A 24,924-nucleotide genomic window follows, 5' to 3' on the forward strand; every position below is an offset into this window, starting at 1 on the left:
TGTACGTAAGACCGTATTGTTTATAACTTGACACCTAACAAACCCGGCCGTCTAATATGCAAAGTATTAGACACATTGTGATTATTCGTCACGCCATAAGCTAAACTAGTTCCAAGCAATCATAATAGTCTATTAAAAAATTATAATGACATAATTGAGATAAGAAAATGGTGTATTTATCAAAATAAAAAGGTTGGTGTCACAACATATAACAGCTCTCTTTTAAAAATATACAAGTAGAAGGTTGATGATATTAGTTTTTTTTTTATATATTAATTGGAGATAATAAATTATTTTAACGTATATTTCAATGACGCCAAATTTTTGTTGCCCAACTCTTGTATGGAAAAGTCTGATGGAAGTCATCGATGGGAAAATGAAGAGAGTCACGTCATGGTATCGTGTCAAATAATTCTCAAAATCCATTACAAATTCCACATATAAAATTCTTAATGTTGCTGACTAATTGATTTTATGGAATAGTTTTCAAAGTGACTGACTGAAACATTGTATTAGAGTATCGTAACTAAGTTAAATACTGCCGAGAAAAATAATTAAGAATTTGACTTGGTAAAATGGTTTATTATTTCTTTTCAGAAGTTACATACATTAATTCTCAGGTTACTCACTAGAAAAATTGTTTGATTCTTTTCAAAGACGTTAAAACATGAGTTTCTAATATTTTTTTCTTTTTTACTTTAGCAGAAAGACTCCGGATCTAACTTTTATAATATAATATAAAGTTTAAAAAATATTTCATGGTCATATTCTTTCTCAACAATCTAAACAGCTAGGGCATGTGCTGTTGGCTTTAGTGTGGTCAGCAAATTTGCCATTTAAGCATGGCATGGAGCACGAAGACCACCACTGCGGGGCACCATCGTAGGCGTGTGGGCTTGGCTGTTGTTTGGAGAGTGGGCCAGCTGAGATAGGGTGAACCGAGGGAAGTGTGAAGTGGGCATGAGAGGGGGGGGGGGGTCTATTTGAAGAATTTGTGAAAGGTGGTTCGTTGCTCCAAATTTTTCCACTTGGAGCCCTAACAAAGCCCCCGCCCACGACAATTTAGGGGCGATAAAAAGCAAATCACATGCAAAATCAAACCATTATCCTAAAAATTAACTGAACTTACCAATAACCGACAAAATCAATCGGTTGTGATTTGGTGAATCTAGTTAACCGACCATTTGGTTATGGTTAATGTGTCTTCGTTAACTAGTTTTAATCGAAACTGAACCAAGCCTTGTATTTTTGTGTTTTCCAAATTTTATACCTCCATTTCTAGATTCAAACATTTACATTCATGTCGCAGCTGTCTATAACCGACCTTATGACACTATAACCAAACTTGGAACCGACATATTTTTTCTTCGAAACTTCGTAATTGAGCTTGAAACATCATGACCAAACAATTTTTTACTTGAACAGAAGAAAAATACTAATAATAAAAAAAATATATTGGACAATTAACCAAATTTAACCGAAATCGATAACTGATGGTTTACCGACCTATGGTTAACCAACCATTCGATGATTTAACTGCTTCAAATGGAAGGTGAAGGTGAATAATGCACGTTCTTTACCAATTAACATATGAAAATAGGCCTAGTTGTTTCGGCCCATTGGACACAGCCCAACCCGCAAAGGAGGTGAAACCGTTTGATGTATAGTTTACTGATGAGCACATTAGTACAAGTTTAAAAAAACATCACCACAAGGAACATAATATATATTATCAATAGTCATACAACCACACACTTGAAACTCAAACAGAAAACATGATCGTAAAACAAGATAGATAGTAAGCATCCATCTAAACACAAAAGAGAGACATCCCTCATTTATTTAAAACAACAAACTTTCAAATGCACCTAATACCAACATAACGACATACTTGATCTTGGTGAGCACTCGATTGGTTCATCTTTTCCTTCATCAAAGCCTTGAAGCGGTTCTCCCAATCGTCCAAAAGTGAAAAAGTCGTTTCTTTATCCCACAGGGTTCTTCTGGACGACACTTTCCACTTATGTTCACTTCTAAGTTGCTCATATTCTCACTACACATCTTTATAATATTATCAACCACACCCGCTTTCACTTCTTCGGCCGTAAAAGGGTGCCCAATAAACTCTGCAAGCCACTTCACATTGTTCTTAGGATCCCTCACCAAATCTTCATATTTCACAAACAAAATTTGGCCTGGCCTTTCTAGGCTTGCTTTCCAGTATCCCATCATATGATCCCAATACGCTCCATTAAACGAAACCCCCTTGCAAAACTCTTCAAATGGAATAACTTCCACCGGTAAATTCAAAGATACCCTCATAAAATGGTAATGAGAATATATGACATCTTTTATGTTCCGGTATATATAAACTATCTTGCAATTGGAAGCTGTGACTGATCTCGGCAATGAAGTGTAAGGAAGATGTGTGGCCACAATTGAGTTTTTGTGGTCTTTTTCGGTTTCCTCAAGGAAAGGAACACAACACTCAAACTTTTGTCGGGTTACAATGGCAAAAGCCAAGGACTTTAGCCAAGTTGTGCCAGTTCCAGAACAACCACACAGTAATGTGTCGGTAGACTCAACTAGTTTGAAGCATTGTTGAGCCACCATTGCTCCTTGGAGTGAATTTTGGGCGGTGCAAATATGTGTATACTTGTAACAGGTCAACTCGCATTTCGACCAGTTGCAAGTATGTTGAGGAAGTGTTTTGAAAATGTCTTCCATGTTTTGCTAGTTTTTGTGAGGATTGTGAATTGGCTAAACTTAATGCCCTAAATTTATAGATAACTTAAGTTGTTAATTTAATTGTAAATACGTACCTAATCCCGTGCTTACTTAATACCTTGTCATAGGCTGGTACGTCATCACTAGTTATGAGGGAACATGTCACAAAACAATTATATATATAATAAAAACCAAAATCTCCATCACTTACTAAAATCACTATTTATGAAATTTACAATTTTTTTTACATCATATACAACTTATTATGCATCATGTTATTGAGATGTATCATACAAAGTAAAAAAGGATAGGGTCACCAATCACCATTCACCTAACAATAGAAAAGGTCAAACATATAAGAAGAGGGTTCGATCTATTTTGTGATGGTTCACATAACAATTAATATAATGAGTGTCGCACTGTCGCTTACCAAAATACTTTATTATTATTTTTTTTTAATTTATGAGGGTTTGATCTATTTTGTACGGGTTCACATAGCAGTTAATATAATAAGTGTCGCACTGTCGTTTACCAAAATACTTTATTATTTTTTTTAAATTCATGATTTTTTTAGATTTTTGTTTTAATTTACTGGGAAAAATGTAAATATCAATTACTAAAATGTTTTTTAAATTATTTTTTTTTCAAAGTTTCAAATTCCTGTATTACGCTACTTTATTCTTTTGACTTATTTAGTATTTTCTACATTTTACGTTATTTACAGTTTCGACTTATTTATTATTTTCTATGTGTTGTGTTTCGGTCTAATATTTGTGAGTTAACAAGCGTGCGTGGCTCAATGTTTAACGTCTAATTTTTGATTGGTCTAACGGTTCCGTCATAATGCACAGGTCTTAAAACTAGTTCAATAGATTAAAGAGAAAAGAAAACGTTGAAAACTGTGTGTGAGCTTATATATTGGTTGGGATCGCGTACAAAGTGAAGTTAATGTGCAGACGGTGGGAAACAGAAGAGAAAACATTTGGTGGCAATTTGTATAGAGTGTAATCATCCTATATAGAGTAACAGCAATTACGATGTACATATGGAATACTTTAATCTAACAATTCATAAAGCTATCCAGGTTTCATCTACTTATTAACGACATCTTACTTACAAAATATTATGTTGTTATATGAGAAGTAACAAATGAGAAAGCAACTCTTGATGCCTTTAAAAAGTAGGAATTTAACTTTGGGATGTGTTATTAGTATTTCGTCCTGAGCACTTGATTTTCAACCTTGTATGTCCATTTGTGAGCTTTACATAGGGCGCACGTTAAACATCACAAGTGTTAATAGTGTATAAGACCATATATGAATAAGAATGCAAGTTCCAACTTAACAAAATTTCAAGCAACCAACATAGAGTATGCTGATCACAATCCAAATAAATGCGTTTGTTACCTTACCCATCTTGTGCATATAATCATCGTATCAAGAAGTTGAATACACACTACATATAACTTAAGCCATATATATTAGCATCTTGTCAATTTTATAACCACAAACTTGCACATTTTATACACTGCATTACGTGAATATTTTCTTATATATAATTAGGGTATAAGATTCACTTACATTTGCCCGTTGAATTTACTAGAACTTGTTTTGCTTCAAGGACGCATTGGCTTTCAAACTTTACGTATCTAGCAACTTGCAAGTCAACACAAAACCTTTAAATTATTACTTGGTTAACTACCATTTCAACACTCTTTATTACATGAATTCTTATAGCACCATATTTTTATTTACTATTCAAACCCACATACCATGATCTCAACTCAACTATTATAATTCATTTACTCTTCATTAGCGTCAATCTATATACATTTTCTTACAACACATTTCACTACTTATGCATACAAATCATTCATTGAATAGTTACAAATCAGATTCAGCTAATTATAGATGATCTAAAAACATAAATTAAAAGCCCCTAAATTCTATTCGAGTACGGTTCTTACAACTAATATAACTCAAATGGTTAATCTAGCATTTCCTTTAGTATGAAAAACCATGATTTCCCATTAACAAGAAAACTATTACTCAAACCACCTTATAAATCTTATATTTTAAGTATATATTGTTCTTTAAGCATGTAACTTCAAAACATATACATTCATCTTCATCATCAATGGATCAAGCCTTTTAAGTCTGTTATGATAGGACAAACATGTAACATAACTCAATGTTCATCGAATTAAAGTTAAAATTTATGAGTTCTAGCTATCATAACATATCCTGATAAACTATAGATAACCTAAAAGAACGATTATCTCTAAGTATTTCTATTAATTACCTCGTCAAAAACGCAAGAACACCCAACAATTTAGAGTTTTACGTCAAAAACACTTACGATACTTTTAGGTATTACATGACTCATACCCACAACTAAATTAATCGACATGATACTTTATCTTTACACTAAATTAATTATTTGATGTATAATGACGTTTAACAACTGATTTTAGTACAATATGTTTTTTAAATCAATATGTGATTAGTCATGATCATATGATGAAAAACAAATAAATAGGATAACCTGAAAACAAATTTATAATACGAAAAGTCGTCAAGTTATCAATTAACAAATAATTATTAGAAAAATGTTTTATATTTGCTCATGGTCGACCTTAAAATTAGCGGCAGATCAGGCGTTCACATGCAAAATATTCTAACGACTATCAGGTTCATGCATTCACATTTCACGATGTCACGATGAAACAGCTAATGTGATAATAACATTAATTAATCAATCAATTAATTAATTAATTAATTAAGGAAAAACAAGTTTAAAATAACATTATCCGGATCCAATTGAAAGGTGTCACGTGATTAGAAGAAATATTGTTTGTTATGAGAAGATGCACTACATGGTTCGTTAGCGAACAATATATTAATGAATATTTTTAATCTACCAAATTTTCTAAAAAATAATATTTTCTATTTTGGGTGGAACACGGATGAAAAAGACAACAACTGTAACATCCGTATTACGAGATTACAATAAAAGAGAATTTATTGTTGCGTGTGTGTCGTTAAGTTAGTCGTGTGTTTAGTGTTTTGATAATATTTGGACTTGGAAGTGTGAGTGGGTTGCGGGCATAACCCCCCCCCTATATAAACCCAACCCCTCCATCATTTCACCATTTTCTTTCTCTCCACACACTTTCACACACACCATAGAACACACATACTCTCTCAAGACCCGAATCCAAATCCGGGTTAAAGTAAGGAAGATCTTGGTGCTCAAAGTGTCTTCAGATAACAAGAATCACGTCCAGATCCTCGAGTCGTCTCGGATCCGAACCGAACCCGAAGCAAATGGTAGGTTTCAGTTTAAATGGTTAAGTTCTTAGTCGGTTTCGACATGCAAACTGATAGGATGATAGATCGGGCTGTGAAATGTAAGAAAAACATAAACTTGGTGAGTTATAACCTCACGGGTATGTTATAGGACAAAAAGGTGATGTTCGGACCTCATAAAACACGGGTATACAAAGTTGGTACAACCCAAAACCCATAAAAAAGGGTAAAATCGGGTCATAATAAAGAGTCACGGAGTAAAATAGCTTTAAAATGGCAAAAAAAGAAGAGATGTAAAAAAATAGATTTTTCCCATGATAAGAGAAATTCTTCCATGAGAAGAGAAATTCTTCCATGAGAAATTCTTCCATGCGAAATTCCATGACCCCCGTTAGTTGAGGATTTCATTAGCATAGATATAAGAGATACTAGTAACAGATGATTGACACGCGTAATGTATTGTGCAGTTAGCCGTGCACAACTAAGGAATGTCATTACCATTGACGGCGAGAGAAACCGACTCCAGGTGAGTTTCTAGCCCCTTATCTGTTATGTTTTCGGGGCTGTGTACATACCCAATGTGATAGTTGTTAATACACTTACCTTAAGTGGTGAGTGTATGATACGCGTATGATATGTGTATGACATATGTATGATTAAGTATTGAATGTTATGATAGAATGTTTATACGAATTAATATGTATATATATATACACACAAACACACACATGATTAGAAGATATGTATAGTATGCACGTATGAAAATGAATGTATGAAAGAGTGAAGAGACAGGTATGGTTGTATGGTTAGTTGAGACAGAGGGACCAGACCCTAATAATATCTGAGACAGAAGAGACCAGGCTCTAATAATATCTGAGACAGAAGGGACCACACCCTAATAATATCTGAGACAGAAGGGACCAGGCTCTAATAATATCTTAGACAGAAGGGACTAGACCCTAATAATATTTGAGACAGACGGGACCAGACCTTAAAAATATTTGTGATGGTGGAGATGGTGTAGCCTATGTTATACCATAGGGGATTAAGAAAGAAAGTATGAGAGCACGAATGAATGTATGTATGTATGTAAAGCAAGTATGAAAGAAGTAATAGTAAGTAAAATCCGAAATACGTATCTCCGGACACGTATGAGTAAGAACATGAATGTATTGTATGTTAATTGATTAACTAGAACTCACTCAGCGTAGCTGACTTTTAGTATGCACGCAGGTGAATAGGATGCGACGGGTTTCTTGAGGGAAGACACGTGGCAACAAAGTGAAGACTAGCATCGAAGAAAAGAAGATTCACGTGTCGTTTACGTTACCTTTTAAGACTTAATGTATTTTGTTTAAAAACAAGCACTTATGTTATGTAGGAATGTTTAATATTATGTATTCCGCAAAAAATTTTTAATTAACTCTGATTTTAGAACTGTGTTTATGAGTAAATCCAACGCCAAAGTAGGGCTTCCGGGACGGGGCCTTACAGCAACATCAGACGCACTTAGCAAATGGCTGGTTCTTGACGAGACTAGACGATGACCGTTGTTTGAAGACTCGTTGGAATCCGTTCAACACATTTTGATATCTTGTTGCTTCGGTCATATGGCAATGCATTAGTTGTTGGTGTGGTATTCAATCGATAGGCGCGTTTGAAATTAAGGATCTACTAACAAAATCATCTCATGATACTTATGGCATGTGGAGCCTTTGAAAAGCAAGAAATGAGAGCATGTTCAATGGATCATAAGTATCGATCAGCAGAATCAAAAAAGACATAAGACGACTCTCGTATTTATGGGTAAAGAATAGGGGCAAATTGGTTGGGTTGGATTAGGATTGATGGTGTTCCATCGTGTTTTAAAGAATTTGTTATAATCGACGTTCATGTTGCATTTTGGTGTACCTTGGTGTTTTGTATATTGGCTAGTGACTTATTATTCTCATTGTTAATGTCGGTCGTTCAACAAAACAAATGTATAGAAATCAAATAAATATTATATGTATACATATATTTATAATTATAATACATGTATATTAACCAATTTCGTGCGCTTAACTTTTTATATAAGAAAATGTAAAACCTTTAATATTCAAAGTAAAAGATTTGATTAAAACCTACTATGTTTCTGGACCTTTGAAGATCTTATGTTAAAATTACGTGCGTAAAAAAACGATCCCAACCAGAAAATTGCCAAAACCAAGTCATTTTGGTTGGTTTGACTTTGCCCAAACCATCCGTCTCGGTTAATTTGTTTTAGTTTTCACTTTTCACAAAAGTTGTACTTACTATTTAGCCCATAAGTAAAACCATTTGAGGGAACCATGAATACCGCTATTACATACATGGCTTAATTAAGACATTCTTCCACTTTCACATTATCACTGCCTTTTATAATTACATTTTATGTACAAAATATTATTTTGATAAATTGTTTATTAAATTATGAGTACGAATTAAAAAAAATATTATTAGTTTGAGAAAAAAATCTGAAAATATAATTCAGCTTTAAAAATATTAGGTAAACTAAAAAGTTCTTTGAAATGTTAAAATAAAACTATTTTATAAAAATTTCATCATAAAAAATATTACAATTTACTTTTATAAAAAAATAATATATATAGTCTATACATTTATATATACAATTAATGATAAGTTATAATTTAAGAAACTTAATAAGTTTAATAAATTTATAAATATTCATAATAAACTTAATAAGGTCATAGTGATCACGTTACAAAGAGTACACTATGACCTTTGTAATCTTTTGTTATAAATGAAATAGTACGGTAAACTTGTTTTTAACAAACATACCCTCTTTTGTTTCGTTCACCATAATAATGTTCAAAGGGGATAAGCAAGGTTGAGCACTTTCCAAAAATAACACAATTACCCTTAGCATATGTTACAATGATACAAAAATAATCATTGTTCATTTGTTTGGGAGGTCTTTGTTTAAAGCTCAATCCATCACATTGATTAAACCTAACTTATATAATAGATCTTTTTCTTAATTTTATATGTTATTTACAAATTTATTTATTTTATTTCACATTTTTCCTAGATTTTTTAAATTTGTTTGTAATTTTTTATTATTTGTATGATCATATGCATTACACGGGTTCTAAAGCTAGTGTGTGTATATATATATATGTATATATATATGTATGTATGTATACGATAGCTTTAGAACCCGTGTATAACACGAGATTTGTGAAATAAGCGAAATTCAGGTATTTAATCATACGTAATTTAGAGATTTTCTTTGGAATTTATAGATTAATTATAATACTATCACACACACTTCAAATATAGCATATTTAAATTTTACATTTTCCCAAGATTGAAATATTGTTTTCAGATGGCATAAAACCAAAAATTGATAATTAGGTAAACATATTAAAGGAATTTTATATTATCAATACAAAAAGAAGTTAAAAAGTGTTTTACAAATTGTAAAATTTTAAATATTGTATTTATTCAACGGAATTTGAAGTACACACATAATTAAATATATATTATAAACATAGGTCGCTAGTTATTATATGATAATGGTTTGTAAATTATTATTTAACTAATTTAATAATTCACCATTTTATTTTAAACTTATTATAAATATTCAATAGTTTATACTATTTTTAAGAAATAATTGTCAAACTTTAATAGTAAAACTAGGTTAGAGCCCGCGTTTCACACGGGTGAAAAATATAATAAAAATAAAAAATTATAATATGTAATACGTAAATTTAATTGTTTCATATAATAATTTTTATTTATGACTATTTATATTAAGTTTTTGATATATTATGCACTATAATTTTAAGTTGAAAACCAAATCTTGATGTTTGATTTATTTCAAATAAAACATTCATACCGATATTGTTATATTAAATACTGTGCGTATAAAATGATATTTATAACAAAATATTGTCACGAATTTAAAACCTAAATTTACAAAGCCTAAGGTTTTGTTGTAAAATAAAATAAATAAAAACATCTTATATTTTAAAATAAAGAGAGAAACGATAAAGAACCTTAAATGGTAGTGTTAAAAGATATGGGAAGACAATGTCATATTGTGAATTATGAAAATGTTAATAATTAAATATTTTTGGTTTTATACCTCAGGAAAAATCACATTTATATATGTTAAGTCAAGATATCAAACACGATTACTATTTTAGTGGAGTTGGTAAGCACATTTGGTTTGAAACATGAGGTCCTGGGTTTGAAACCCGTATCACACAATAATATATTTTTCAAAATTTTATAAAGTCTTACGGGTCATGGGTATAATAGAAAAACGTGTCATGTGTTATAATATAATAGGAAATAGTGACATGGCATCTACTTGGCATCTTATGTGGAGTGCCTAGTTAAACGTCATGTGGACAACTTGTGTTGCTTTAATAGTATAGTTAGATTAGATGTAATGGGTTAATAAATTTAGTGTGATTTAAATTACATTAACTACCTTTTTTTTCATTAGGTTACAACTAATGGGTTATACTAATTAAACTTATGACCCATGAATAACATGGATGAGAATAAAGATTAAAAAATAGGAGGGAAATTGAAGTTATGATTGAATGTGGTTAAGATGCATCATCCTTATTATTTTTGTTTATTAGTATAGATAGAATTGGAAATTTAAGTTAAATAACATAATTGATAAAAACTTTATACATACATATATATATATACACACACTATATATATAATACATGAGAAAAGGGTAAATTAAGACACTTGATTTTAAGAGTTTTGCAAATGCTAATTTATAAAGTACATGTGTAAGAATGGGTAAACTTGTCTTTTAAACACAATTCACATACTTACAAGTTTGCCCCCTCATCTTTAACCATATTATGTTTTTAATTTTAATCTTAAACTAACTTCCCACCACGATTTTTAAACGACCATAATTTTTTCGTACGCTAATATTTTTGTAAAAGAAGTGCACCATAAAATCGATCATTTTATTCTTTTTAATTTGAGTATGATATTATTATAATTCTTTAAATTTTAAAAATTAATAAGTTATGTAAGGGTGTTCGATGTTGGTTTTTTATGGTTTGTAAGTTAAACCTGTAAGCCCAACCATTAGTATCGATTTTTCGTTGTCCAAACCAAAATTGAATCATTGAAAATTGAAACCGAATCATTACCAACTCATATATAACAAAATAGGAAAAATGATAATTTTAGCTACATGTCACACCCCAATCCAGGGCCTAGAAGTGTAACCATCAGTTGGTACATGTTTTGTAAATATATCAGAGTAGCGGGTTTATTTTAGCAGAAGTCTTTAAATATTAAAATATTAATTTATCAAAATTACTCGGGAATTAACAACCGAGTTTCAGTTTTACAAAACCGTGATATTAATAATACAAGGATTTGTTAATATTCAAAAACGAGCCATCTCAAGCGATCTTCTATGACTCCAATCCTTGTATATCATCTATTATCATCTAGTTACCTGCAAGTGTGGAAAAACACGTTAGCTATATGCTGGTGAAACGTTTACTCGATAAATTATTTATAACAGTCGTTAAATACAAAAATAGTTTTCTGTTCCGGGATTTGTACCACTGCCCTACACACACAATTCAAAGGTTCCCCGAGTATACAGCCCCTGTTCGGAAACAACTTTCCCCTAAGCTATATAACCCTGTTGGAGAACCGGTTATGACTGACTTGGTTTTGTATGCCAATTATCAGTTATGTTTAGATCCAGACACATGTGTATTCGGTCTGAGTTGCTTTTTATTATCTATTTTGTATTATAACGATTTTAGAGATTATATCTCATGCAAACATTTATCAGACTCTTTGTAATAAACAACCTGTCTATTACAAGAGTAAAAATCAGTTTAGACAGTAAAAAGGTTAACGTGTTCACCTCATATATCAGTGGATAATATCAAACTCCTCTTCTCAGTATGCTTAACAACCTATATTCATAATAGGCATGCATAAGTATCTAGTTGATACTATTCAGCGGACTTTAAGTCTATTTCAGTTCAGCAGACTCAAGGTCTTATCAGCAGACTTAATGTCTGATTCAGTTCAGCAGACTCGAGGTCTGATCAGCAGACTCTTAAGTCTGACCTAACCTTAGTATAGTTATAGTCGTTTATCAAAATACTTTGAATTTACATATGACGTTTGGAATAGCACGCTTTGGCCTAATAAAAGATATCACGTTGGCAAACTTCTCCAGGTAAGCAAACGGGTCCTGCGGTTGATTGGGATTTGTACGAATTGCTTTCCTTAGGCAAGAAGAGTCTACTAATGATACCCCCCTTCCAGTTACTACATGCCCGTCAAAATAATAGTTTTGATAACATTACTTATCGTGGAAGCAACGTCTTTGCTTTATAAAACATTAATTGGAAAATAATTACAGTTTAACGACTATACCCTAAACAAAGCTATATCTTATGTATTTAAAGTAACTAGTAAAGTAACTTAACCTTAATCATACCTTAATCGGCTTGATGGAACTTAAGAGCTAAGAAATCAGCAGCGGTTTGGCTTATTCTTCGTTTATACAATCAACACCTCGTTAAACAGTGTAACGACTCCTCGTCTCTTCGCAAAAACAGCCCTCGACACCTCGGAACTTCCTTGCACGCTTTCCAAGGTTAACTATGTGAAAACTAAGGTGAAAATGGGATGAAATGGCTTGAACCCGTAGCTGCCCTTTTATAGGTGAGTTTTGCAAACCATCGAGTAGCACGATGGCCTTTTCCCCAAGGCCGTCGCGTAGCGCGACGCCGCAATTTACCAGAGGCTACCACGTGTTGACACGTGGTTGGCCACGTGTCCCAGGTTACTTAACCTGGCCATCGCGTAGCGCGATGGACCAGTTGGGTTTGGCCGTCGCGTAGCGCGTCGCCCCCCTTTTTCTTGAATTGTGTGATTCTCTGTCGCGTAGCGCGATGAATGTTAGTCAGAGGACATGAAACCATACCGATGACTGGTTTAAAAGGTTTAAAGGCTTTAAACTGAACCATGAACACTCTTAATTGTTATGTGATTCGCAGGGTTTGCGTTCGGACACCCGCCGCATCGCGCGGGCACCCGCCTAGTGTGTGTGTGTGTGTGTGTGTGTGTGTGTATAGGGGATGGATCATGCGAGAAGTGATATTATAGCGAGAAGTGCGAGAAATGAATCTAAACCATTGATTGTGTTTAATCAATGGTCAACAATAGAAATGACATTATCGTAAATAAAGACACATATTTATGACATATTTTTAATTAAAAAGGGCATACATGTCTTTTGTGGTGTTGGTCTAATTAAGCCAGACATTAATTTATCCGGCGGTTATTTTTTCTAGCATAATCAATGCTCATAAGATGATTACTACTAGTTTAATATATATACATGATACATAAAAACATACACCAACTTGTATCAAGTGACTACACGACATTAGTTTTACCTACACTACATTAGTTATGACAACACAACATTTGAAAGTGTCCCTACACTACATTAAATATGTCCAAAAATACATTAGTTATGACTACATAACATTTAAAAGAGTGCCTACACTACATTATTTTTGCCTACACTAGATTAGTTATGACTATACGACACTTGAAAGTGCGCTTACACTACATTAATTTTGCCTACACTACATTTGAAAGTGAGCCTACGTTACATCAATTTTGCCTACACTGCATATGATATGTCTACACCACATTAGTTATGACTATATAACACTTGAAAAGGTACCTACCCTATATTAGTTTTGCCTACAGTACATTTGATATATCTACACAACATTAGTTATGACTACACAATATTTGAAAGTAAGCCTGCATTACATTAGTTTTTTCAAGACTGCATATGACATGTCTACACTACATTAGTTATGACTATATAAAAGTTGAAAGTATGCATACACTAGACTACGTAACTTTATCTACATTACATAAGATAAGCCTACACTACATTAGGTTGATTAAAATCAAACAAAAAAAAAAAAAAACTTCACATTAGAGATCAAATAAAAAAATTAATTAGCCATGTGTTAGAATAAAATGATTTTAGATCAAATGGATTTTAATTATTCAAATTTTAGATGAAATTGATAATAATAATAATAATAATAATAATAATAGCAACAACAACAACAACTTATCATTTGGTAGTAACTTAACATTAATTAAATCATTAATGAGTATGAGTTACAAAACAAAACATTTTATATTTTAGTAACATACCCTTTTATTTAAATAATAAAGAATTAAAAAAGAAATCATGTGATTGGTTATGATCTCTTCTCGCACTTCTCGCACTAAAAACACTTCTGAAATGAACCAAATCCTATATATATATATATATATATATATATATATATATATATATATATATATGAAGTGAAAAGCTTTGCATAATTTAAACTGAATTCATAAGTCTTATTGTTAAAAAACTAGGATAATAACCCGTGTTACACACGGGTGGAAAATATATCAAGAAACAATATAAAATGTAAAAAACATATTCAATCAACAAATATTTGACATAAGTTTTTTACCAGCAGATATTACAAAAGATGTTAAACTATGTCTATAACATAAAAATAAAATACTTTATAAATAAATAATTTAGTAAATAAGGAATAATATAACATAAATGAACCCTTATACCTGAAAAAAGTAAAAAAACACAATAGCAACAGATTCTGTAATATTATTTGAAAACTAAGCTTACAAATACATACCAGGTTTAAACTTATATTTTCACCCTTGTAGAGTTTTCGTTCAAAAACCTTTTGAAACAAAAAATGTCGGTTATAGATGAGGCGAAGAATCTGGTTACAAACGATGGGGAGCGTTATGATTTTTGAATGAAGCATGTGCCTTTTAAAGGAAAAACGATGAACAATTTAAACCTAGTAAATTTAATAAGTTTTTTTAATTCTAACAATAATTAGAATAATTAATATCATAATTACATTAATAAATTACAAAAATATAAAAGTCAATATCATTGATTAAAATTTTATTGTGAATATGTGGAAATTAGATTTATGGAACGTTGATGACATGGAAGCCTATGTGGACAACCTAAGTGAAGAACATGTGGACAAAATTATGTTGCTTTAATATATTAGTTAGATTAGATGCTCGTTAAATCAATTACTATTGTTTGACTAATATTATACCAAATAAAGGAATGTGTTAAATATAATAAATTAATATTTTAATTATAATAACAGTTAGGTTCCTATTCATATATAATAAGATTTTCAATTTTAAATTAATAGGTCATAAAAATAAATTAATATTAGTGAAACTTGAAAAAATGCGTATTATGAACAAAAAATCACAATATATAAACATAAGTTTAAGTAACAAACATATTAAAAATCATATCGATTAACCGATAATTTAAAAAAAATCATACCTTTAAACCCTAAATAGATTAAAACATATATCGATTAATATGAATATATTAAATATCAAATCTATTAATCGTTAGTATAAAAAATCATGCAATTAAACCCCTAAATCCAATAACAGTGAATCAAGTTGATGTTGTTCTTCACAAAAATCGATTAAACACTAAAATATAAATCATACCTGATAATTGCAAACGATGAACATATTTGATATTGTTTGGATTATAAAACCGACAAATCATGAAGAACCGGTTATAGATGAGGCAAAGAATCTGGTTACAAACGATGGGGAGCGTTATGATTTTTGAACGAAGCATGTGCCTTTTAAAGAAGAAACGATAACAATTTAAACCTAGTAATTTAATAAGTTTTATAATTCTAACAATAATTAGAATAATTAATATCATAATTACATTAATAAGTTACAAAAATATAAAAGTCAATACTGTTGATTAAAATTTTTTTGTGAATATGTGAAAAATATATTTATGAAAGGTTAATGACATGGAAGCCTATGTAGACAACTTAGGTGAAGGATATGTGGACAAAATTGTGTTGCTTTAATATATTAGTTAGATGTTGAATCTTTAATGAAAAGTAAGATAAGATATACATGGAGCATAATTATATTTTAGATATTAAATTGTTGTAAATTGTCATTAATGTGTGCAAAATATGTTAAATATATTGAAAATATTGTAACTCATGGGTCAAATCATTTTTATTCATGACCAATGGATAGCATGGATTAAGGAGAAAAGAAATTAAAAGATTATGAGTGAATTTTATGCTAGGATTGAATGTGGTTCGGACAACTAAGCATCATTATTTTTGTTTATTAGTATAGTAAGATAAGATAAGATAAGATATGTGAGTAAAGAAATGGAATGAACGTAGTAATGGAAAGGACAAAAGAATGGAATGAGTTATTACCATTCTAATGAGATGTCTGGTTACCATGTGAGAATGGAATAAATCATTACTTTGTGTTGTTTGGTAGGTATGAAAGGACGAAAAATAAAATTAAAATAGTAGTGAGTGGCGGTGGTGGTGGGAGGTAGGTGTCGGGCGTGGTGTCAGCAGTGATAATAGTTGGCGCCTTGACGGTGGCACGTGAGGATGGATGGCGGGAGATAATAGTAGTTAGATGTGGGTGGTGATGGTGGGAGGTGGGTGGTGTGGTGGCTGACAACAGTGGCGCGGTGGGTGCGGGCCATGGTGATGGTGGTGGGGGGCAGGGTGAGAGCGATGGCTTAATGGATGTGGCAGGCGGTGGTGGTGGTTGGCGGTAGTGGGTGGCGGCGACAGTAATGGTGGTAACGGCGATGGTGGCCAGTGTTGGTGGTGGCTGGTGGGGGTAAGTGGCGGCGATGGTTATGGTGGTGACAGTGGAGTTTGTTGATGGTGGTGGGGGAGGGGGAGGTTATATAGGGTGAACAATAAAGAAAAAAAAATAGAGATAAATGGAATGAAATTGGGTGTTTTATAAGGAATGGAATCGACTAGGTAACAGGTTATTCCATTCTATTAATTAACCAATCACACCTTTTTATTCCGCTCATAGTAGGTCATTCAATTTCATCATCTATTTTTACACACCAAACGCTGCATGAAAACTAAGCTAGTGAAGTCATGACATGGGTGGAGACTTGAGACTAGAGGTGTACAAAACCGGTTTTAAATCCAAACCGAACTGGTCTATAAACCGAACCGGTTTGGTCAACGGCTGGTCAAAACCGGTTTGACTCAAACCGGTTCGGTTTATAAATCGGTTTAGACACAAGATAGGCCGACCTGGTAATGTCGGTTCGGTTCGGGTTATAAACCGGTTTTAACCGGTTTTAAACCGGTTTTTCTCAAACAGGTTCGGTTTTAAAACCGGTTTGATAGATCTTAAGGGGAACCGGTCCTGAAACTGACGGTTTGGGTCGGGTTGAGAACCGGCTTGGGTGAAACCGGTTTAAACCCAAACCGATTCGGTTCGGTTTGCCTAAAACCAGTCCCAAACCGGTTTTTTTTGTACACCTCTACTTGAGACTTGAAAGGATACAAAAGAGGCCTAAGGTTAATTGGTTATAGCACTTTTTCGTTTTTACAGGATAGAAATGGGTCAAATTTCAATGGGCTTATGTGGGTGGGCCGAAACCCAATAATCCAAACCTGAACACGGATGTTTGTTGCTCATTGAAATTTGAAAGTGTTCATAGGTGTGATTTTAGGTGTTCGATGAAAATATATATATTTGTTACTTTGGAAAATATCTATCTATAATATATATAAACGAAAATCCGAAAATCCTACGTGTCACGATGTGGTCGTTCCCCCTTTTTATTGAAGTTACCAGGTTGCTTAATTTTTAAATGGAGGCCTCTCATTGATTTAACCCAAATTTATAGGTGTGGGTCTTACCAAAACCAGATAGCTCTTAAACAGGTTATAACATCTCATTAAATTAAAAATTAATCTTACTAATTATTTGATATGAAAATCCTATAAAATAGGAATGTACTAAAATTTAATATCAAATTTAAAAAGAAAAAGATATTATTTATAATTAATAAACAATTTTATAGTAAAAAACATAAGCGGGTCATGGGTCACCAAATCCAGATGGCTTTTAAACGGGTTATAACATATCATTTATTTATGAAACCCTTTCATCATCAAACCCTAAGTATATTATTAACTTTCTTACAATAAAGAAAATTAAAATCCAAAAAATAATATTAAAAAACAAAAAATATAAAACAACCATTCTCTCAAACCATCAGATTGCTTTATTTGTAAATGAAAGTTTCTCACGCATTTGACTCGAATTTATGGGTAAAGGTCTCACCAAACCCAGGTAGCTCTTAAACGGATTATTACATCTCATTTTATTAAAAATTAATCTCATAAAATATTTGTTATGAAAATCTTATAAAATAGGGATATACTAAAAATTAATATCCTATTTTATTTAAAAAATATATTATTTATAATTAAGAAATAATCTTATAATAAAGAAAATAAACGGGTAATGTGTATCACAAAACCCAGATAGCTTTTAAACTGGATTATAACATATCATTTATTTGTGAAACTATTTTATCATCAAACCTTAAGTATGTTAATTATTAACTTTCTTACATTAAATAAAATTAAAATCTAAAGATATATATATAAATATTAAAAACGAATAATGTAAAACAATTATGGGGGATAAAATCTAGTATGATTATATTTATGGTATGTATCATTTATAGTTATTGTGTTAACAGTTTGTGGTTTTTATACGTAAAACATGTCAATACATCTTATAAATACATGATCCCATTTTTGTGCAAATATTTGACACCAATTTCCAACATCACTAAACACATTATAATCTCCAAACAAAACATGATTTAGCATTCTTACAACCCCTAATCAAATCCGCCCTTATAAAAATAAGTTATGATCATATCCTTACAAAGAAAATGCTCAACTCTGGACCATTGTTTCCATCAGGGCTCAACATGTAGAGCGTCTCTGAATCCTTTGACCCCACAACACGGTCAAAGTGGGCCCGCATGTATGCCAGCTCACCATCCGAGCCTTCTGACTCAAATTTATCGGGCAATACTCCAGCTCCCATCAGCACGGGTCGGAGTAACTCATTAACGTGCAAATCCTCCTCGGTTGCCTCACGTTTCACCCCAAGCCCGCCCTTTTTACCATTAAAAAACATTGTCCATGACGGTTCTTCAAAAAGTTTAACCTTGTCTTTATCTAAATGCTTTTCGCACTCTAACGCGATCCTAACCATCCCTAAACTCATTTCGTATTGTAAAACATCCGTCGTGAGTTCCAACTCGAGAATCACGATTGGTAACGTTTTCGGGTTTTCCTGTATCGCAAGGGTAACACGACCTTCGCTATATCCATATAATGTCCCCGTGACACAATTTCGGTTTCCATCTTGGATCTTGTTTGACGCGTGTTTAACAACTGGGAACGACCTGAATACGGACCGAACAACTCGGAAGACTTTAGTTTTCTTGCCTCTCTTGTAGGACGATCGTAGGAGGCTATTGGTTGGCGGCCGACGTGGTGGCGGTGGAGGCGGCAGTGGTGGCTGACGTGGCTTGGATGGTGATGACGCCGGTGGCATGGTGGTGACCCTAGGAATCTTTTTTTTTTTTGGAATCTTTTAAGATTTAACTCCTCATTACCGGAATGTTTGTTTGATTCAGCAATGGGAGATAATTAGGTGTTTGTTTTGTTTTGGAGCATGGTGCTAAAATTATGGTTAGATTATTAAACTTTTAAGGTGTGTTTGTGGTTTGTTTTTATATCCTGGAATGGGAGGTTAAAATTGTTGTTAATTTTTGTTTTTTTTTCCAACATATTTTATTGGTGTCAAAATTATCATAAAATTTTAAGGCCTAGATATAATATTATATTCCATAAAATAGCACTTTGGTTGGTCCTATAACGCAACAGTGTTATATCTTAATAACATATATCAATTCCAATAACTATCATAATACTCACTTTCCACCTTGTCATAGACCGGCATCCCTAGCCGATCGAGTCGACCCGACCCCGGATAAGCCTTCTTTGCGAAACTCTCTCGCATCATTGGACCCTGTTGCATACCCGGCCCATATTTGTAACCCGAATCCCTCTTTGTTACACTAGAGGCTTCAAGTTGAGTCCTTAGCCTTGGAGCACTTAGAGACCTAGCCTTAGCCCGTGATGACTCGGTGTTAGCCATGTAGTTCGGGTGGTCTGAGTAGCCGCTAAAGCAGCTTCTCGAACCTTCGCTTTTCATAGGAGTAGAAACACCCCCTTTCACTGAGTCATCAAAAGAAGTGGCTTCACAAGGGCTTGAGGTTGTTGGATGAAACGTTGACCCTCTTGAAGTGGTCAAACTTTGACTATACCCGAAACTTGTTTGGTCCGGTTGAAAGAACCTTTGTCCGTTAAACATTATATGCGGCTCCACGGTATCAACTTCAACAATTTTGTCATGTTCGTGGTCGGTTGAGGCATCATGTGGCGTTCGTTCTTGACCTCGAGCATAAGATTTTGAGTTGTTCCTCTGCATTTGATTAAAAATCGTTGTTACATTTAAAATATCAGGTGTAACATATTACATATTAACACGCTCAAATAAGACAGAACGCTTATAATTTACCTTTGACATCAAACGTGGAAAATGTTCCAACTTTTCAGGAGTTGGTGGCCCCTACAAGCCAAAGATAAGTTAAAGAATAAGACTTATAGTGTAATTATATTATTCACCACGTTAAATAGAATCATTATTATTTTTATTTACTAGATATAGAAGATTAAATGTAATTTTATACATATATTCAACTTTAGTTGAGCTCGAGCCGACTTTTGAATCATTTTCAAATTAAGCTCGAGCCATCATTATGAAGACTTGTCAAGCTATCGAGCCAAAGTTGAGCTTAACCTAAAATCACTAAGTTGAGCAGAAGCCCAAAAATGTCGACACAAAAACTTGTCTCGGCTTGAGCTCTACTTGTTTACAAGATTGACTCGTTTGTAATTAGCCGGTTTCAAGCGAGCTTATTCGTTTACACGTAAATGATATGAGTATTTGACTGACTTTATAGTTTTAGACGAATTCGAATTAAAAAAAATTTGGAGGGAGATAAAGGTAAAGCTAAAGAAAAGGCATACATGATGGTGTAAATGACAATGAGAGGTGGCCAGCTTGGTGGTTGAATCGGTGATTTGAGACCTGAGTGCGCGTGCGCGAGCCTGGGCTCGTATCAAAGCTTGCAACCGCCGCATCATATCCGCGGTTTGTTTCCTTAGAATGCGACCTCTCACCACTGCCTGCAGCCTCACCAATGCTTTCAAAGCCCTCCGTGCTCTCCGTGCCTACAAAATAACCAGGTTACAAAATATTCAGGTGACAAATAAAGTTCGTTTACAATTTTGAGTTATATGTACTAATCTATCTCACACTATACAACTGAGCTCAAGCCATGCTTTGGCTCGTTTAAGTTACTACACAAGTTCGAGCCGCTCACGCTCGTTTAAGGCTTTTTTTCAAAATATTTGTGAACATATATAAATTAACTAATATAATAAACGAGCCGAGCTATAAAAAACAAAAAACAACTGATCATAGGCCAAGCCTTAAAACCAACTCACGAGCTGAGCTCAAGCTGTAGGAAAAAAAAGGCTCAAAACGAGTTGAACTCGAGCTCTTGTAAGTCAAAACGAGTCGAGTTTGGACTCAACTCGGCTCGTTTAGACCCCTAGTTGAAAAGGCTATAGTAATCAAAGGTACGTGCAAACATTGTGATTAATCAGCTCTTAGTCGCAGTCAGCTTTAGACTAAATTACTTTTTCTCGTGTCACCATTTGAAAATACACAGTGATTGATCTGTATGTATGTTACACAAAAACGAGAACAGATACTATATAACATATTCAACACGCACCGAGTCTTTGTATGTAATGAAGTCCATCAATGGGTGTTACCTTTAACTATTAATTAGTGTAATTTTCGTTTCTATAACAACTATATATAGTATTACAAGCTATAACATTTATTCAGAGTTATTAAAAAAAACTTGACGGTTGCACAAGGCTTATGTATGAATGTTGCACATGGCTTACATACATCATGTTAAAAAACTCTTAACGTGTTTACTACGCTTTTAACGGCTATCATATTAAGCTTATCCGTTGCTGTCAAGTTGTTAAAATAGTTACAGTAACGTCACATCATTGATATAACTATAGGTGTATTCAACTGAGGTATGAGGTTTTAAACCAGAAAATGAAAATGACCATACAAACATAAGGTAATTAAGAGGGTACCCATTTAAGTACAAGACTTTGACAGCTTACCTGCCGCCTTAATAAAACAATAAGAATTAAACTTGATCATGTGGCATGTTATTATGTCTCAATAATTTGATGCATTATATATATGTCTATGTTCATTAAACATTTAATTAGATTTTTTTAGGTAAGTAAATGGTCATGTTTGATGACAAAATAGCATGATACTATTAAAAATTAATTAATTAGTTATACTTCAAGGGAAAATAGCTGCATATGTTCTATTGCTTTGTATCAGTTTAAAAGGAGTAGACACATATGCACGAAAAATAGCTACATATGCAAATTAAATTAATTCATATATTTTATTGTTATTAAGAAAAGTTTTGTTTTAATTACTAAAAGTATATTTTACTTTGAATATATATTAAGAGAGAACAAGATATATCAACGCAGAACATATACAACACGAAAATATGCGAAACAAAATAATATTTTTTGTAGTTGTAAAAAATGAAAGAAATAGTAAAATTTATTATTTCTTCTTTATTATTTTTTTTTCTGAAATTCAAAAGGATATAACAAACTAGCTAATTGATTATTTGTTATCTACACCTCTATATGTCAGGTGTAAGATATGATCCGGTAAACTGCATAAAACTAAAAAACATATGAAAACAATTTTATTTTGTACATATAATAACTATAAAATTTAAAAATCATAAATTATTGACAAAATTTAATTAATAACTTATATGTTTCTTATTTTATAACTTAGTCCTCCCTTCTCTCCTATCTAATTTTTAAACAACTTAGTTTTGTATCAAAAAATAATTAGCGGCGCAAATTTGCTCATCGTTTGCCTTCTATTTTGACGTAAATACTCAAACTTATAACTTATAAAATATTGATTAAAAACTTCAATACTAGCTTGTTATAGAAACCATAATAATAATAATAATAATAATAATAATAATAATAATAATAATAATAATAATAAATAACAAATAGCAAATAAGAACAAAAGCTTGTAAATATAGGGAACTTAATGTCTAGTTTCAACACAACACAAGGCAAGACATGAAGTCACACACGTACCAGATAAGCTCTAAAACACGACTGAATCTTGATCGCAGCCGCTTGTTCCTTAACACCATAATTAACCATACTTGTCATCCTAACAACCTCCGCGGCCGCCTGGGCCGTTGCCACTGCTGCATCGACAACTGCAGCAGTGGCAGCAGCAAGCGCAATTGCACGCTTGCTCGATTCTTCATCCTCGTTGGAATTATAAAGATGGTGTAATGAACTTATGTCCATTGATCTTGACGTGCTACGATGTCGTGGAGGCCGTGATTTTACAAAGCTCCACCGTCGTTTTAGTTTCTTGGTAGGTTGTGGACGAGATGGTGGTGGGTTTGACTCGGTGGCTTTGAAGCCTAGTAGTGATTTGAAGAATTTGGAAGCTTTGTACATTTTGTGAAAGAAGAGGAAGTGTGAAGAGAAGAAAGGTGGAAGTGTGGGTGGAGGTTTTTGTGTGTTTTATAAATGAATGAATGAATATAATTTGTGGGGCTAAATATCATTTTATTTTTTGGGTTCATATTTTATTTTTACTTGTTTGTAATTATATGCAAGGCAAAATGATATTAAAGTGTTTTATTCGATAATCCAGTAGTTAGACTTCGTGAAGAAGAATACCCGATTTTTACGGGTGCCCGTGTATGTATTAAAATTTTAAAATAGATTAAACTTGTATTTAGATTTTCATTGGCAAAAGTTTATGTCCACCACCAACATTGTTTGGGAATGAGAGGACTTTCTCTGAACTTGTGTTTCATGTCGGATCTTATATGATTGCTTAGTAGTCTTATAATGATATATTAGTGGTCACAGGTATAATGCTTTTGATTCACTTAAAAAACAACTTTTATGAAGCCTTTCAATCAGTATATTTTAAAAACATATTGATTGATTCAGATGCTATCTTAATTAGTCAGACCTCTTAATGACCGGTATTCCTCTAAATGTGGTTACATTGGTGTTGGGCTAGAAGGGGCGAACTTCGGGGTCACATTTAGTAGTGCCGGGTTGAGCAAATGTTTTTGGCTCTGCTCTCGATTCTCGCTTACACCTAATGACCAAGGGTCCAAGATGATTCACAAAAGTAGGAGTAATGGAGCAGTTGCGTTCAATAAGCATTAGCAATAGTATTAGATTTGCATTCTCGTTCATTTGTATGGATGACGATGTTTTTATCTATCTAGGTTTACATCTTGTAATTGGAGATGGATCCCTTCAAGAACATTCTAGTAATTGAATCATTTGATTGAGTCTAATCCCTAGAATCTAACATAAGTTTTAGATAATTGGTATCCTAACAAGTAACATCTATATAAGAGCATTCTCAGCCCATTCCCTTAAAATATGTGAGAAGAATTTGTAAATTATATGATATGGTTATGAGTGGTTGTGAGTAGAGGAGAGAGAAAATGTAGGAAAGTTAATTTTGAGGATTTACTATTCATATCCTATAATTTTTTAATATTTTTGAAAAGTGGATGTGAGTGGAGGAAATAGAAAAGATAATGATAAAAGTATAAAAAGTATTATTTAATTAAACATGAGAGAGACCAAACAGTAATTTGTAGTGTAATTATATGATATAT

General features: G+C 32.7%; 2 protein-coding genes and 1 pseudogene across 2 annotated transcripts; all 3 read right to left on the reverse strand.

Moving 5' to 3' along the window:
• Nucleotides 1-1,932: 1,932 nt before the first annotated feature.
• Nucleotides 1,933-2,727, reverse strand: LOC143603057 (flavonol 3-sulfotransferase pseudogene; annotated as a pseudogene).
• Nucleotides 2,728-18,902: 16,175 nt separating this feature from the next.
• LOC143603055 (protein MIZU-KUSSEI 1-like) lies at nt 18,903-19,946 on the reverse strand. Its single transcript, XM_077079978.1, has 2 exons — nt 19,926-19,946; nt 18,903-19,613 (listed from the first exon to the last, which is right to left on the reverse strand). The coding sequence occupies exons 1-2, from the start codon at nt 19,944-19,946 to the stop codon at nt 18,903-18,905; spliced, it is 732 nt and encodes a 243-aa protein (XP_076936093.1).
• LOC143603056 (protein IQ-DOMAIN 22-like) lies at nt 19,887-23,760 on the reverse strand. Its single transcript, XM_077079980.1, has 4 exons — nt 23,354-23,760; nt 21,137-21,340; nt 20,625-20,675; nt 19,887-20,528 (listed from the first exon to the last, which is right to left on the reverse strand). The coding sequence occupies exons 1-4, from the start codon at nt 23,729-23,731 to the stop codon at nt 19,950-19,952; spliced, it is 1,212 nt and encodes a 403-aa protein (XP_076936095.1). The 5' UTR covers nt 23,732-23,760; the 3' UTR covers nt 19,887-19,949.
• Between the last annotated feature and the right edge of the window lie 1,164 nt (nt 23,761-24,924).

Source organism: Bidens hawaiensis, unplaced genomic scaffold, assembly GCF_021521415.1.
Source record: "Bidens hawaiensis isolate Kalapana, Puna unplaced genomic scaffold, B.hawaiensis_p1.1 tig00060432_1, whole genome shotgun sequence".
NCBI classification, from domain to species: Eukaryota; Viridiplantae; Streptophyta; class Magnoliopsida; order Asterales; family Asteraceae; genus Bidens; species Bidens hawaiensis.

Bases quoted from the DNA above. Each gene is read 5' to 3' on its own strand.
- LOC143603056 (XM_077079980.1), bottom strand. From the start codon at position 23,731: ATGTACAAAGCTTCCAAATTCTTCAAATCACTACTAGGCTTCAAAGCC. The intron at 20,676-21,136 runs GTATGCCTTTTC...TTTGGCTTGTAG, and splicing joins ATTGTCATTTACACCATCAT to GGGCCACCAACTCCTGAAAA. The intron at 20,529-20,624 runs GTAAATTATAAG...AATCAAATGCAG, and splicing joins TTCCACGTTTGATGTCAAAG to AGGAACAACTCAAAATCTTA.
- LOC143603055 (XM_077079978.1), bottom strand. From the start codon at position 19,946: ATGTTATTAAGATATAACACT. The intron at 19,614-19,925 runs GTTGCGTTATAG...AAAAAAAAAAAG, and splicing joins TGTTATTAAGATATAACACT to ATTCCTAGGGTCACCACCAT.